The sequence below is a fragment of the Haematobia irritans genome, chromosome 3 (genome assembly GCF_050003625.1).
Source record: "Haematobia irritans isolate KBUSLIRL chromosome 3, ASM5000362v1, whole genome shotgun sequence".
Taxonomy (NCBI): domain Eukaryota; kingdom Metazoa; phylum Arthropoda; class Insecta; order Diptera; family Muscidae; genus Haematobia; species Haematobia irritans.
Window position 1 is genome coordinate 188,416,551 of NC_134399.1, and position 16,567 is coordinate 188,433,117.

Genomic DNA, 16,567 nt, shown 5'->3' on the forward strand with positions numbered 1-16,567 from the left:
AAAAGTGGTCCATATCAGTCCATAATCATATATAGAAGTTTCTACGCAATCCATGGTGGAGGGTACATAAGATTCGGCCTGGCCGAACATTGTGTTCTACCCTAGTGCATTAGCCGACTTAAATTTTGAGTCTATAGATTTTGTAGAAGCCTATCAAATTCTGCCCAGATCGAGTGATATTTAAATGTATGTATGTGGGACAAACCTTTATATATAGCACCCTAAACATTTGATGGATGTGATATGGTATCGAAAATTTAGATGTACAAAATGGTGCAAGGTATAATATAGTCGGCCCCGCCCGACTTTAGACTTTCCTTACTTGTTTTCATTTGACTAAATATGATCACCCCAAATATGTTTTAGTAGCACGAAGGAACTTTTCCACAAAATGCACGAAATTTTGTAAAGAGCAGATACATAATTTTCGAGAACATAGTATGATTGCAATGAACATGTTACATGTTCCCCGTGAAAAAGTAACATTGCGCCCTTGAAGCATGTTTGGGGTGATCATATTCCTTCTCTATGTGTAATGACCTTACAAACGGACATATTGACCTGGTTGGTAGTATTTCACCAAATCAGTCTTAATATAAATTTATTCTTCAGTGTAAGCAATTTCAAAAATACTATAAACATATGATCAATTTGAGTGTTGTTTAAAATAATTCAAGTATGTTCATTACAAAATGCATTCATTTTCATTCAATTCCAATTTCTCCCTTGAATGCCTAAATACCTTTAGTTTAAACAGAATGTTAAAACAAAATAAAAATAAAATATATTTTATCTAAACCGACAAAATATGATAACAATAACCGAATGTTGTTGAGTGATTTTGGGATATAAATCAAATTTGTGTCTAAATTTAAAATTTATTTATCCTAACTTGTCTTTTTCAATTTTTTTTTTTCACAAACGTTGCATCGCACATCATTGTCTATATCACCATCATGATCGCATTTTACATTGTAAACTGCATTGACCTCGCCATGCGTCTCTTATCTAAACAATTGAATGCATTGGAACATTTGGATATTATGGGGCATTGGATTCGGCGGATCGGCAATTGTGGTGGCATAAATTACATTCCATCTCATAACAAAAATGCATCATCGATCGACCATACGCATATATATCTTACAAATCTCTTCGCAATGACTGAAATTATAATCAATATAAATATTTACTTTTCCCCCTCGTAACAAATGTGCCACAAATCACACTTCACACAAAACGTTCAATGTTGTTTTTTTATGATTTGGGCTATGCCATCACTTTTGGTGAATTATGCTATGGGACCTGGAATATCAAAAACAGCTAAATGGCGATGGATATCACACAAGTCCAGCCCATCAACGTACACCTTTGGTGCCTCGAGATTTGGGTGAAGATTTCAACTTGGATTTCGATGATGATTTTCCCATAGAAGTAAGAAGGCCTAAAAATGCAAAGTGAGTATTATTGAGATAATTTTTCAAAAATATCCCCCCACCCCCTACAAGCTACTCTTTATTCGTTTTACTAAAGAAATATCCTAACCCTTGTAACTTTTGTGCTAAAATGTAATCGTAAAATTTCATTTTCCCTTACGTTGTTCTTCGATCTTTCTTTCTGCTTGTTGGAAAAATGTTGTAATTTTTCGTTGTGCTAATAAATAAATTAAAAATAAATAATTAATTAATTAAATAAATTTAAATATCTTAAATACCATTTTTTATAAAAACAAAACAAAATGTAATTCAAAATTGATTTAGTCGAAAATGAAATTTTTATTTAACGTATCTTGTAAAAGGTGATCACTCTTATATTTGGAAGTGGAAAAGAATTTTATTTTTATTTTTTGAGAAAGACCCAAATGAGGTTTTAAACCAAAAATTATTTATAAAGTTTTTCAATGAGAAGTGTTATTTTGGTTTTCAAAAAAGAATTTTTCTTGAGATACTCGTAGATTGTCAAGCGTTTCATAATAAAGAAGAAGCTATACACACAGAAAAAAAATTCACAAAAATTTTTCCAATTAAAATCTTAATTGAGTTTTAGAAAATATTCAATTAAAAATTTAATTGATTCAACAAATTTTTTAATTGAAAACAAAATTAAACAACACAAATTAATAGTATCAATTAATTTTTTAGTTGATACTATCATTTGTGTGATTGAACACTTTTCAATTAAAAAATTAATTGGATCAATTAATTTCGTGATTGAATCAGAAATTTTTTTTTGTGTGTGCAGGCGGTGCTTTTGTTGCTGTCATACTTTGAAAGAAGAGTTTTCTTCTCTCAGGATCGAAATTTTACACAAACTAAGTTTGCTTGTCATAAATTTGATTTTAGTTGCTCTTAAAGAAAATAATCTATGACAAAGGGAATTTTCCTTTGTCTAAAATTTCGTTCTGGAGGAATGTATGTATTTTTTTGTGTGGATGTGTTACTTAACTTGAGATATTTTATTCGACCGCCTTGCTATGACGGTAGCCACTCGAGCTCAAAATAATCTACCAAAATTTGGAGAAATTTTTACCAAAAAACTACCAAACTACAAAATCTTATAATGCAAAATTTTATTTCTATAGAATTTTTTTTTTCTATAAAAAATTTTGTCAAAATTTCGTGGAAATTGTTTTCCTTAGAAATTTTTGTCAAAATTTTATTTCTATAGAAATTTTTTTCCATAAAAAATTTTGTAAAAAATTTTTTTTCTACACAAATTTTGACAAAATTTTTTTCTATAGAAAATGTTGTTAATTTTTTTTCTATTGAAATGTTGCCAATTTTTTCCTATAGAAAATTTTGTAAATTTTTTTTCTATAGAAAATGTTGTCAATATTTTTTTTCTATAGAAAATTTTGTTAAAATTTTTTTTCCTTAGAAATTTTTGTCTAAATTTTATTTCTATAGAAATTTTTTTTCTATAAAAAATTTTGTCAATAATTTTTTCTATAGAAAATTGTGTCAATTTTTTTCTATAGAAAATGTTGTAAATTTTTTTCTATAGAAAATTTTGTCAATTTTTTTTTATAGAAAATTTTGTCAATTTTTTTCTATAGAAAATTTTGTCAATATTTTTTTTCTATAGAAAATTTTGTGGAATTTTTTGTCTATAGAAAATTTTGTCCAATTTTTTTTTGCTATAGAAAATTTTGTCAAAATTTTATTTCTATAAAAAATTTTGTAAAATTTTCTGTAGAAATTTTGTCAAAATTTGTTTGTATAGAAAATGCTGTCAATATTTTTTCTATAGAAAATTTTATCATTTTTTTTATAGAAAATTTTGTCAAAATGTTATTTCTATAGAAATTTTTTTCTATAAAAATTTTGTAAAATTTTCTGTAGAAATTTTGTCAAAATTGGTTTCTATAGAAAATGGTGTCAATATTTTTTCTATAAAAAATTTTATTAATTTTTTTTATAGAAAATTTTGCCAATTTTTTTTGTCAAAATTTTTTTTGACAAAATTTTTTTTTTTCAATTTTTTTTATAGAAAATTTTGTCGAATTTCTCTTTTCTATAGAAACTTTTGCCAAAATTCTCTTTTCTACAGAAAATTTTGTCAAAATTCCTTTTCTATAGAAAATTTTTTAAAAATTTTTTTTCTATATAAAATTTTGTCAAAATTTTATTTCTATAGAAATTTTTTTCTATAAAAAATTTTGTAAAATTTTCTGTAGAAATTTTGTCAAAATTGGTTTCTATTGAAAATGGTGTCAATATTTTGTCTATAGAAAATTTTATTAATTTTTTTATAGAAAATTTTGCCAATTTTTTTGTCAAATTTTTTTTTGACAAAAATTTTTTTGTCCATTTTTTTTATAGAAAATTTTGTCGAAGTGCTCTTTTCTATAGAAACGTTTGCCAAAATTCTATTTTCTACAGAAAATTTTGACAACATTCTGCTTCTATAGAAAATGTTGTCAATTTTTTTTTTCTATAGAAAATTTTGCCAATTTTTTTTCTATAGAAAATTTTGTCAAAATTCCTTTTCTATAGAAAATTTTCTAAAAAAATTTTTTTTTTTTATTTATATTGATTTTTTTTTCTATAAAAAATTTTGTAAAATTTTCTGTAGAAATTTTGTCAAAATTTGTTTCTATAGAAAATGGTGTCAATATTTTTTCTATAGAAAATTTTATTAATTTTTTATAGAAAATTTTGTCATAATTTTTGTTTTGACAAATTTTTTTTTTGACAAAAATTTTTTTTTGTCAATTTTTTTTTTATAGAAAATTTTGTCGAAGTTCTCTTTTCTATAGAAACTTTTGCCAAAATTCTCTTTTCTACAGAGAATTTTGTCAACGTTCTGCTTCTATAGAAAATTTTGTAAAAATTTTATTTCTATAGATAATTTTGTAAAAAATTTATTTCTATAGAAAATTATTTCAAATTATTTCTTTAGAAAATTTTTAAAAATTTTGTTTCTATAGAAAATTTTCGCAAAATTATATTTCAATAGAAAATTTTGTCAAAATATTAATTCTATAGAAAATTTTGTCAAAATTTTATTTCTATAGAAAATTATGTCAAATTATTTCTTTAGAATATTTTTTCAAAATTTTGTATCTATAGAAAATTTTCGCAAAATGTTACTTCTATAGAAAATTTTGTAAAGTACCTCTTAGTAGTAGAGAAATAATTTGCAAAATCTACCAAACCATAAAGAATTCTACCAATCTACCGTAAAAAATCTACCTTTTTTGATAGAATTCTACTAACTGTGGCAACCGTGCTTGCAATGTCTCTAAACTCGCTGAATTACGAAAGGAACGGAGAATTTTGCGAAAATGTGTTGCAGGTGTCATCAGATATTTAGGGTATAGTTCATAATGCGTCCTTCAAATTATAAGTTGTCAGTGTGTCCAATCGATACGAATTGTCGGCGATGACTAAATAATCTGTAAATGTGTTAAGGGCACCTTATACGGTCGGATAAACCCTGCGACACAACGCGTTGCGGCGACAAATCCGATAGTAAAGGGTGATTCTTTTGAGGTTAGGATTTTCATGCATTAGTATTTGACAGATCACGTGGGATTTCAGACATGGTGTCAAAGAGAAAGATGCTCAGTATGCTTTGACATTTCATCATGAATAGACTTACGATCTGCCACAACGTCGAATTTTCAGTGAATGGGCCCTAGAAAAGTTGGCAGAAAATCCGCTTTTTTATCGACAAATTTTGTTCAGCGATGAGGCTCATTTCTGGTTGAATGGCTACGTAAATAAGCAAAATTGCCGCATTTGGAGTGAAGAGCAACCAGAAGCCGTTCAAGAACTGCCCATGCATCCCGAAAAATGCACTGTTTGGTGTGGTTTGTACGCTGGTGGAATCATTGGACCGTATTTTTTCAAAGATGCTGTTGGACGCAACGTTACGGTGAATGGCGATCGCTATCGTTCGATGCTAACAAACTTTTTGTTGCCAAAAATGGAAGAACTGAACTTGGTTGACATGTGGTTTCAACAAGATGGCGCTACATGCCACACAGCTCGCGATTCTATGGCCATTTTGAGGGAAAACTTCGGAGAACAATTCATCTCAAGAAATGGACCGGTAAGTTGGCCACCAAGATCATGCGATTTGACGCCTTTAGACTATTTTTTGTGGGGCTACGTCAAGTCTAAAGTCTACAGAAATAAGCCAGCAACTATTCCAGCTTTGGAAGACAACATTTCCGAAGAAATTCGGGCTATTCCGGCCGAAATGCTCGAAAAAGTTGCCCAAAATTGGACTTTCCGAATGGACCACCTAAGACGCAGCCGCGGTCAACATTTAAATGAAATTATCTTCAAAAAGTAAATGTCATGGACCAATCTAACGTTTCAAATAAAGAACCGATGAGATTTTGCAAATTTTATCCGTTTTTTTTTAAAAAAAAGTTATCAAGCTCTTAACAAATCACCCTTTATAAGGTCGTGTTCGGCTGTCGCGGGGACGCTTTGGCATAAAATCAAAACAACTTTGATTTTTTCTGGTTGAGTGGTACAAATCATTGAGTGTAAGGGGATGTTCGACAAACATTATCAAAGACAAATTTATTTTTACATTAAAAACAAGCCTTTCTGCAATGAAATTAATGATGGATCGCCAATTCTGGTTGAAAATTAAAGAAATATATAAATCTAAACCAGTATTGTGGCAAAAACGTGGAAAAATTCCACTTCCAATCAATGGAAAACCAGGCGACAAGTATTTTGAAATTCATCAAGTAATTTGTAATATATTAAATGTGGATTACTTCAGGAATCATTGTTTTGACACATATACCAAGATTTTTTTATTTTCTTCCATTTTTTTCAGTAAAAAATGGTTTCACCCATAAATCTTCATACAACTTCATTGTTTGTTTATGCTTCTTCTTATTTTTTCATGTTGTCATCACATTTGTTCGTGCAGTGTAAGGGCAAAACTTGAACGAACACACAGCAAATAGACGAACCTCTGTCGTAGTGTTTATCCGACCGTTTAAGGTCCGCTTTATCAATCCCATAAACATGCAACAGTATCGATTATGCCTTCGGACTTAGCTTATAATGTGGCCAATATGTGAGATTTGTTCGACACGACCACTGTCGTCCGGATAAACTTATTGTCTGCACGGCGCATAATGAACAATCGACCCTCGAATTAGTTCGTTTATCAATGAGGCTACGTCAAATAGAAATTCTCTAAGAAATCAGAACCAGCTATAAGAAACGGCCATACAAACTATTTACTTAATCCAACATGAATCGGAGTTCAATTTGCATTTTGCGATTTGAACACTTCTACTTCGCCTTGCTTCCGAGGTAATACTACTGTAATCACTGACATATCAGCCCCAGTGTCCACTAAAAACTGTTTCGTTGAAGAATGATCCCATAATATGAAGCGACGTATCTTCGGTTCTCCTTCGTCCGTCACCAAGGGCGAAGCACATTCATATCAAAATAAAATTTTGACAAAATTTTCTATAGAAATAAAATTTTGACAAAATTTTCTATAGAAATAAAATTTTGACAAGATTTTCTATAGAAATAAAATTTTAACAAAATTTTCTATAGAAATAAAATTTTGACAAAATTTTCTATAGAAATAAAATGTTGACAAAATTTTTTATAGAAATAAAATGTTGACAAAATTTTCTATAGAAAGAAAATTTTGGTAGGTTATTTTTGGGTATCGGCTATATAAAACTATAGAACGATATGGACCAATTTTGGTTTGGTTGTTAGCGGCCATATACTAGCGCAATGTACCAAATTTTACCACGTACCAAATTTCAACCGGATTGGGTGAATTTTGCTCTTCCAAGGGGCTCCGGAGGTCAAATCTGGGGATCGGTTTATATGGGGGATATATATAATTATGAACCGATGTGGACCAATTTCTGCATGATTGTTAGAGACCATATACTAACACCATGTACCAAATTTCAGCCGGATCGGATGAAATTTGCTTCTCTTAGAGGCTCCGCAATCCAAATCGGGGGATCGGTTTATATGGGGGCTATATATGATTATGGACCGATGTAGACCAATTTTTGCACGTTTGTTTAAGGCCGTATACTAAGACCATGTACCCAATTTCAGCCGGATCGGATGAAATTTGCTTCTCTTAGAGGCTCCGCAAGCCAAATCGGGGGATTGGTTTATATGGGTGCTATATATAATTATGGACCGATGTGGACCAATTTTTGCATGATTGTTAGAGACCATATACTAACACCATGTACCAAATTTCAGCCGGATCGGATGAAATTTGCTTCTCTTAGAGGCTCCGAAATCCAAATCGGGGGATTGGTTTATATGGGTGCTATATATAATTATGGACCGATGTGGACCAATTTGGTTGTTAGGACCAATGCATGGTTGTTAGAGACCATATACTAACACGATATACCAAATTTCAACCGGATCGGATGAATTTTGCTCCTCCAAGAGGCTCGGCAAGCCAAATCTGAGCGTCGGTTTATATGGGGGACTATACGTAAAAGTGGTCCGATATGGCCCATTAGCAATACCATCCGACCTACATCAATAACAACTGATTGTGCCAAGTTTCAAGACGATAGCTTGTTTCGTTCGGAATTTAGAGTGATTTCAACAGACGGACGGACATGCTTAGATCGACTCAGAATTTCACCAAGACCCAGACTATATATATATATATATATATATATATATATATATATATATATATATATATATATATATATATATATATATATATATATATATATATATATATATATATATATATATATATATATATATATATTTTTTAGAGCAATATTTCGATGTGTTACAAACGGAATGACAAAGTTAATATAACCCCCAACTTATGGTGGAGGGTATAAAAAACGAAAGTGATTTTTTTCTGATTCAATCACGAAATTAATTGATCCAATAAAATTTTTCAATTGAAATGTCTTCAATCACAGAAATGATAGTATCATTTAAAAAATTAATTGACAGCCAATTAAAAAGTTAATTGCTCCAATTAAAAAATCAATTGACACTATTAATTTGTTTGATTGATTTTGTTTGAATTAAAAAATTTGTTGAATCAATAAAATTTTTAATTGAATATTTTTTAAAACTCAATTAAGATTTTAATTGGAAAAAATTTTGTGAAATTTTTTCCTGTATAATACCGGGTGATTCAAAATAACACTTCTTGTTGGAAAACCTTTATTATTTCTATGATAGTTTTTTTTTGTTATTGTCATTTAAATTAAAATTCTCAAACACTTTCCAATTAATAGTGTCCACCTCTACGTATTTTTTCTAATTGTTACAATTTTCCTACTAACATCTGAATACCAAGCAATTAATGCCAAACATTTAAAGCTAGTAAAAAAAAAATGTTCTTGTTTATTAATATTTATATGCTTTTTTATTTGTTTATTTTTTTCTTTCATAATTGTTTTTCAAATATACAACGTACATATGTATGTCCAACTAAATTTTCAATCTATATATGTGTGTGTGTCTGTGCCAAATTCTAAAACAAATCAATCGCATAAAAAACAAACATACAAAAAACTACATTTGAATTTGATATTCAAGTAACAACCAAGAAAGAAAATCATCCAGCACAAATCTGGAACATGTTTCGGCATCACCATCGAAAAGGTTGGCAAATATTTAGAAAATCCGAAATCTCCCCAAAACTACCAAAACAAAAAACTAAAAGAATTAATTTGTTTTGCCTAGTTTTTATTTGTTGTACATATTTTTTACTCTTCAATATTAGATGCAAAATAATAAAGGAATGTAAACCTAAAATCACTTTAAAATATTTTGCAAGCATCACCTAATAAATTTTCTTTAACAAATTCTTTTTTAAAACTAATACTAAAATCACCATTTATGTGTTCTGTGCTTTATAGTTTTAATAATCTATTCATATTTTATAGTGTATGAAAAAAAAAATATTTTAATTTAAATTTTGTCTTATGCGCATATAATTCTAGGTTTTTTGTTTGGTCTGGGAAGCATGCTTTGTGTTTGTTTTAAAACAAACAAAATTAATAATAATCCCATTTAGTCTATCAACACATACTTCACTTCTTTCCCAAGCACTTTTCTATAAAAAACGCAATATTACATCATATTAAATTATATCAAATTCTAATTATATCCACTAATACACTAAAAAAAATTCTTGCGAGTGTAAATATAATGAATCCGACAATGTATCCACGGTAATCACATGGAGAAATTTGCCTCTTATAGTTCAATTCGTAGGTGGTATAAATAATAGCAGTCCCACAAAAACATGCGATTACTTTTTTTATACCCTCCACCATAGGATGGGGGTATATTAACTTTGTCATTACGTTTGTAACACATCGAAATATTGCTCTAAGACCCCATAAAGTCTATATATTCTGGGTTGTGGTGAAATTCTGAGTCGATCTGAGTATGTGCGTCCGTCCGTCTGTTCAAATCACGCTAACTTCCGAACGAAACACGCTATCGACATTAAACTTGGCCCAACTAGTTGTTATTGATGTAGGTCGAATGGTATTGCAAATGGGAAATATCGGTCCACTTTTACGTATAGCCCCCATATAAACGGACCCCCAAATTTGGATTGCAGACTCTCTAAGAGAAGCAAATTTCATCCGATCCGGTTGAAATTTGGTACATGGTGTTAGTATATACACGCAAAAAAATAATTCTTTCCTACCAAACGAAATTTTAGACAAACAAAGTTCGTTTCTCATTTGCTTTTCGTTGAAAGGAAGTGTATTTGGAAGAAAAGTATATACTTTTTGTGGTAAACGTTTATTCTTTTCCAGGATGTAAAAACAATTTCATAAAGACCAACTCAAAAAAAAAAATTTTCTAGCTAATTGCATTTCCCCCCACATCTTTCTCACTTCCACGAAGTTTTTTAGTTATTAGCACCTTTTTCTGTAATACAAACAATGTAGAAGAAATTATACGATTTTATAAATTTTAAAATTTTTTAAATTTTACCTGTCGCCTGGACGGAGAATCGAACCGCGGACCATGTAATTTGTAAGCCAACACACTATCCACTGAGCTATGTAGCCGTTATTGTCATCAATAGACTATTACCCATATAAGTTATATTTATATAGCATAGCTTGCGGCGCCCACGAGCCGATTAAACAAAGTTTATTTAACAGAAAAATACATTTAGTTGGGCTCCGTGGAGCAGTGGTTGCTACGTCCGACTTGCATGCCAAGGGTCGTAGGTTCGATCCCTGCTTCGACCAAAGTTTTTTTTTTGTTTTTTTTTTTTTACATATATTCCAGATATGGTCGGAAGATTCCGAAAAAAATGTTCAACATTACATTCTACTATATTAAATTTTTACTATGAACTGTAAAATGTGTCTTATTAAAAACCTAAAGTCAGAAAAGAACAGTGTTTGATATAAACGAAATGGACTGTGTTGTTGGTTCAAAAATAACTTTTTTTATTGAAAAAATAAAAATTTTGTAACAAACGATTTTTGTTGGTGATAAAAGTGTATACTTTTCGAAGCAATTCAAAAAACTCTTACAAAAGAAAAACGTTTTCGGTACAGGTTTTCCAAACGTTTTTTTCTTTGCGTGTAGTATCTAACAACCATGCAAAAATTGGTCCACACCGGTCCATAATTATATATAGCCCCCATATAAACCGATCCCCCGATTTGGCTTTCGGAGCCTCTAAGAGAAGCAAAATTCATCCGATGCGGCTGAAATTTGGTACATGGTGTTAGTATATGGTTTTTAACAACCATGCGAAAATTGGTCCACATCGGTCCATACTAATATGTAGCCCCCATATAAACCGATCCCCAGATTTGGCTTGCGGAGCCTCCAAGAGAAGAAAAATTCATCCGATCTGGTTGAAATTTGGTACATGGTGTTAGTATATGGTCTTTAACAGCCATGCAAAAATTGGTCCACATCGGTCCATAATTATATATAGCCCCATAAAAACCGATCCCCAGATTTGACATCCGGAGCCCCTTGGAAGAGCAAAATTCATCCGATTCGGTTGAAATTTGGTACGTGGTGTTAGTATATGATATCCAACAACCATGCAGAAATTGGTTCATATCAGTCTATAATTATATATAACCCCCATATAAACCGATCCCCAGATTTGACCTCCGGTGCCTTTTGAAGAAGCAAAATTCATTCGATCTGGTTGAAATTTGGTACGTAGTGGTAGTATATGATATTTAACAACCATGCCAAAAGTGGTCCATATCAGTCCATAATCATATATAGCCCCCATATAAACCGATCCCGAGATTTGGTTTTGGAGCCTCTTGGATGAGCAAATTTCATCCGAGTCAGTTGAAATTTGGTACATTTTTCTAGTATATGGCCGTTAACAACCATGCCTAACTAGGTCCATATCGGTCTATAGTTATATATAGCCCTCAGATAAATCGATCACCAATCACACAAAAATTGGTTCATATTTATGTTCATAATTGTATATAACCGCCATATAAGCGACCCCCATATTTCAATTCTGGCTCCCTACGTACCGTGCAAAAGTCCATATCGATTCATAATTATTTGTAGACTTACCTACACATACCTTTTTTGTCTAAAATATATACCACGTATGGACTATCTCATAATTTAGAAAACGATTTAAGATACCACAACCTAACATAAGTAATTCGATTGTGGATGACAGTCTTTCGTAGAAGTTTCTACGCTATCCATGGTGGAGGGTACATAAGATTCGGCCTGACTATATGAAGAATATATATCCTTGATCAGACAGAAATTCTAAGACAACATAAAGATGACAGTCTTTCTGTTATAGCCATACTACGGCCTTTAATAATGGCGAAATTGCCTTAAAATTTGGTACAGATTCGCTTTTTGACTGAAAGGTAAATCATTTCGAAGGTTAGGCTAGGTTAGGTTAGGTATATTGACAGACTGATATTTAAGAATCATATAGACTATTCAGTCCATAGTGATACCATAGTGGTGAATCTCTCTCTTATCACTGAGTGCTGCCCGATTCAATGTTTAGCTCAATGACAAGGGACCTCCTTTTTATAGCCGAGTACGAACAGCGTTCCACATTGCGCTGAAACCACTTACACCTATAGAAAAACCCATGGACGGCGTGCTCATTTCAAAACCATCCGTTCATGAAAGTGAATCAACACACATGTGGTGTCAAACGGAGAACAGATATGAAATGATACGAAAATGTAATTGTTACAAATTAAAAAACAATCCACTTCCGTGACTCGAACCTGGATTGCCTACAACATATGCGTTAACATTCACCTGAACGTATTGTACCACCGACGGAGTTATCATAAGAACGTCTAACAAATGATTTAAGACTTTTCCTGGCCAAAGAAAAACAAAAGCCGTTCATGAAATCGTGTATGCCCGAGGACATTCCGTTTTGATTTTTCGTGAACGTTTCCGTTTCATTTTGTTAACGTCCGTTCACGACTTTATATTAGTGTAGATAAGCATGGAAACATTCAGAAATGTCACCAGCATTACTGATAGGGGATAATTCGCCGCTGAAAGACTTTTTGGTGTTTTATCGAATCTGGGATTGAACGCATGACCCTTTGTATGCAAGGCAGACATAGCAACCATTATACCACGGTGGCTACCAATATAAACCGTCGCTCGGGATTTCGTCTCAAGAAACCACATTTTTTTCTCCGATTTGTGTGAAATTGAAAATACAGAGTGAATTTCGGGTCCTCAAAGAGCAGTGGTGCCGAATATGGTGTGTATCGGTCCATGTTTGGTTCCCCGATCTCGATTTGACTTCTTGAGCTTCCAGACACCGCAATTTTTCTCTCTTATTTTTCCTTCTCTAAGTTTTGATATATTCTAATGAAGATTCAAGAAAATCCCATTTGCATAGAAGTCATGTGTTGAAAGGCTGACAAAACCACCACAACACTATGAACATTTAATAATTCACAAAAAATATGCCGAATATTTCCATTTTCCTGGTGTTTGGCATATTAAAAATTTAGCAAAATGTGTTGAGCACTGAGAGGAATTGAAAAGATGAAACCCAAAGGAGTAAAACGGATGTGATTGTAACAAAAATAGTAAAAGAAGATAAAAGAAGAAAAACATGAACACGCCCCAAGTCCTTTGGCATGACGATGTGTGCCACAAAAAATGAATGAAAATACCGCAGTAGCAAAAAGGCCAACAAGTTTAACATTGCCATCATTCTGCAACCTAACAAATAAACGAACATATGAATATAAGAGAGTAAGAGAGGAGATGCATAAACATACAACAACAAACACTTGTCTTTTTAGATCTGTTAACATTGTTTTCAAACATTGCAAACACTTTGCCAAAATGTTGGAGTATGAGTGTGTGAGAAATATTGTTTCCACCTTTTTTGTTGCAATTTCCTTATTGTAGAGTCCATGGCGCCGTCACTGCCGGCTATATGGATGTTAGCCCAGGTCAGAGCACTGTGAAATCCTCGTAGAAACAGTTCATATACGCAAATTTAGAAATTATTAAAAGAGACAAATTGATAAATATAAAAAATATAATTTGACAAAATTTTCTATAGAAATAAAATTTCAACAAAATTTTATATACAAATAAAATTTCGACAAAATTTTCTATAGAAATACAATTTTAACAAAATTTTCTATAGAAATAAAATTTTAACAAAATTTTCTATAGAAATAAAATTTTAACAAAATTTTCTATAGAAATAAAATTTTGAAAATAAATTCTATAGCACACAGAAAAAAATATTGTCGTGAGGTCAAAGATTTCATGTCTTTAAAATACGAATGCAAATTTTGCTTAGCATAGAAGACGCATTTCTCTAGTATAACGTTTTTTTCCTTGACCAAAGGTCGCTAAACTTTTCAATGAAGTCGTATTGTCCTTATAATTAAGTGATTTGATTTAAAAATGAATATCATAACATTAAAGAAAAAATGTTTGGGCTAAGGTCAACTTGACTTTAATAATTTAGAAAAAATCTTTAAATTTAATGAAATTGTCTTTTAATTTGTTGTTTTTTTGCATCTTGACTACAAAGCAAAAAATCGTTCAAATATAGGACATGTTTTTCAACACTTTTTTTTAAAGACGTTTTTTACTTGAAACACAGCATAATTTCTACTAGAAGACGAGTCCTAATTTAGAAAATAATGTTGCCGTTAACTCGTTTTTAAAGGACTTTGATAGCATATGAAGAAAAAAAGCTGAGAAAGCAAAAAATTAAAATTTGCTTCATAGAAGCAAGTGCACAAGACCTAAATTGTGTCTTAAAAGTATCCTTACTTGTATTATCCGCTTCTTTGGCTCGGAATCAATACCAAATTTTTTAAAGTAAAGACAAAATCTTTGGAAGCGGGTATGCTTTTTTTTCAGTGCAATAAAATTTTGCAAAAAAAATCTATAGTTATAAAAATATGGACCAAATTTTCTATAGAAATAAAATTTTTACTAAACGTTTTTTAGAAATAAAAAATTTAGCAAATTTTCTATAGAAATACAATTTTGACAAAATTTTCTATAGAAATAAAATTTTGATAACATCTTTTATAGAAACAAACTTGTGATAAAATTTTTTATAGAAATAAAATGTTTACTAAAATTCCTGTAGAAATAAAATTTTACCAAATTTTCTATAGAAATAAAATTTTGACAACATTTTCTATTGAAATAAAATTTTAACGAAATTTTCTATAGAAATAAAATTTTGCAAAATTTTCTATAGAAATAAGATTTTGACAAAATTTTCTTCAGAAATCAAATGTTGACAAAATTTTCTTCAGAAATAAAATGTTGACAAAATTTTCTATACAAATAAAATTTTACAAAATTTTCTATAGAAATAAAATTTTGACATTTGCTATTGAAATAAAATTTTGACATTTGCTATTGAAATAAAATTTTGACAAAATTTTCTATTCAAATAAAATTTTGAAAATATTTTCTATTGAAATAATATTTTGAACAAATTTTCTATAGAAATAAAATTTTGACAAAATTTTCTTCAGAAATAATATGTTGACAAAATTTTCTATAGAAATAAGATTTTGAAAAAAAATAAAATTCTATAGATATAAAAATATGGACCAAACTTTCTAAAGAAATAAAATTTTGACTAAAAGTTCTGTAGAAATAACAATTTTACAGAATTTTCTATAAAAAAAATTACAAAATTTTCTATAGAAATAATATTTTTATAAAATTTTCTATAGAAATAAAATTTTAACAAAATTTTCTATAGAAATAAAATTTTGACAAAATTTTCTATTGAAATAAAATTTTAACAAAATTTTCTATTGAAATAAAATTTAAAAAAAAAAAAATTCTATAGAAATAAAGTTTTCTATACAAATAAAATTTTAACAAAATTTTCTATAGAAATATAATTTTGACAAAATTTTCTATAGAAATAAAATTTTGACAACATTTTCTATAGAAATAAAATCTTGACAAAATTTTCTATAAAAATAAAATTTTGACAAAATTTTTTACAGAAATAAAATTGTTAAAATAAATTCTATAGCAATAAAATTTTGAAAAAAAATCTATAGATATAAAAATATGGACAAAACGTTCTGTAGAAATAAAAATTTTACCAAATTTTCTATAGAAATTAAATTTTGACAAAATTTTCTTTAGAAATAAAATTTAGACAACATTTTCTATAGATATAAAATATTGACAAAATTTTCTATAGAAATAAAATTTTGACAAAATTTTCTATAGAAATAAAATTTTGACAAAATTTTCTATAGAAATAAAATTTTGACAAAATTTTCTATAGAAACAAAATTTTGAAAAAAAATCTATAGATAAAAAATATGGACCAAATTTTCTAAAGAAATAAAATTTTGACTAAACTTTCTGTAGAAATAACAATTTTACCGAATTTTCTATAGAAATCCAATTTTGACAAAATTTTCTAAAGAATTAAAATTTTAACAAAATTGTCTATAGAAATAAAATTTTAAAAAAATTTTGTATAGAAATAATTTTTTTGCAAAATTTTCTTTTGAAATAAAATTTTGAAAAAAATTTCTATGGAAATAACATTTTTAAAATAAATT

The 16,567-nt window shown here is 29.5% G+C and overlaps 1 protein-coding gene across 11 annotated transcripts in view; it reads left to right on the forward strand.

Moving 5' to 3' along the window:
- The window catches only part of OtopLa (proton channel otopetrin-like a), a 237,535-nt gene that overhangs the window by 116,457 nt on the left and 104,511 nt on the right, over window positions 1-16,567 (forward strand). For 10 of the 11 annotated variants that reach the window (XM_075300661.1, XM_075300666.1, XM_075300667.1 and 7 more), the window contains exon 3: window positions 1,324-1,457. In XM_075300661.1, coding sequence (XP_075156776.1) covers window positions 1,324-1,457 — 134 coding nt within the window. Of the gene's footprint in view, window positions 1-1,323; window positions 1,458-9,053; window positions 9,120-16,567 lie in introns of all 11 variants that reach the window. The other variant, XM_075300664.1, reaches the window with a different exon arrangement.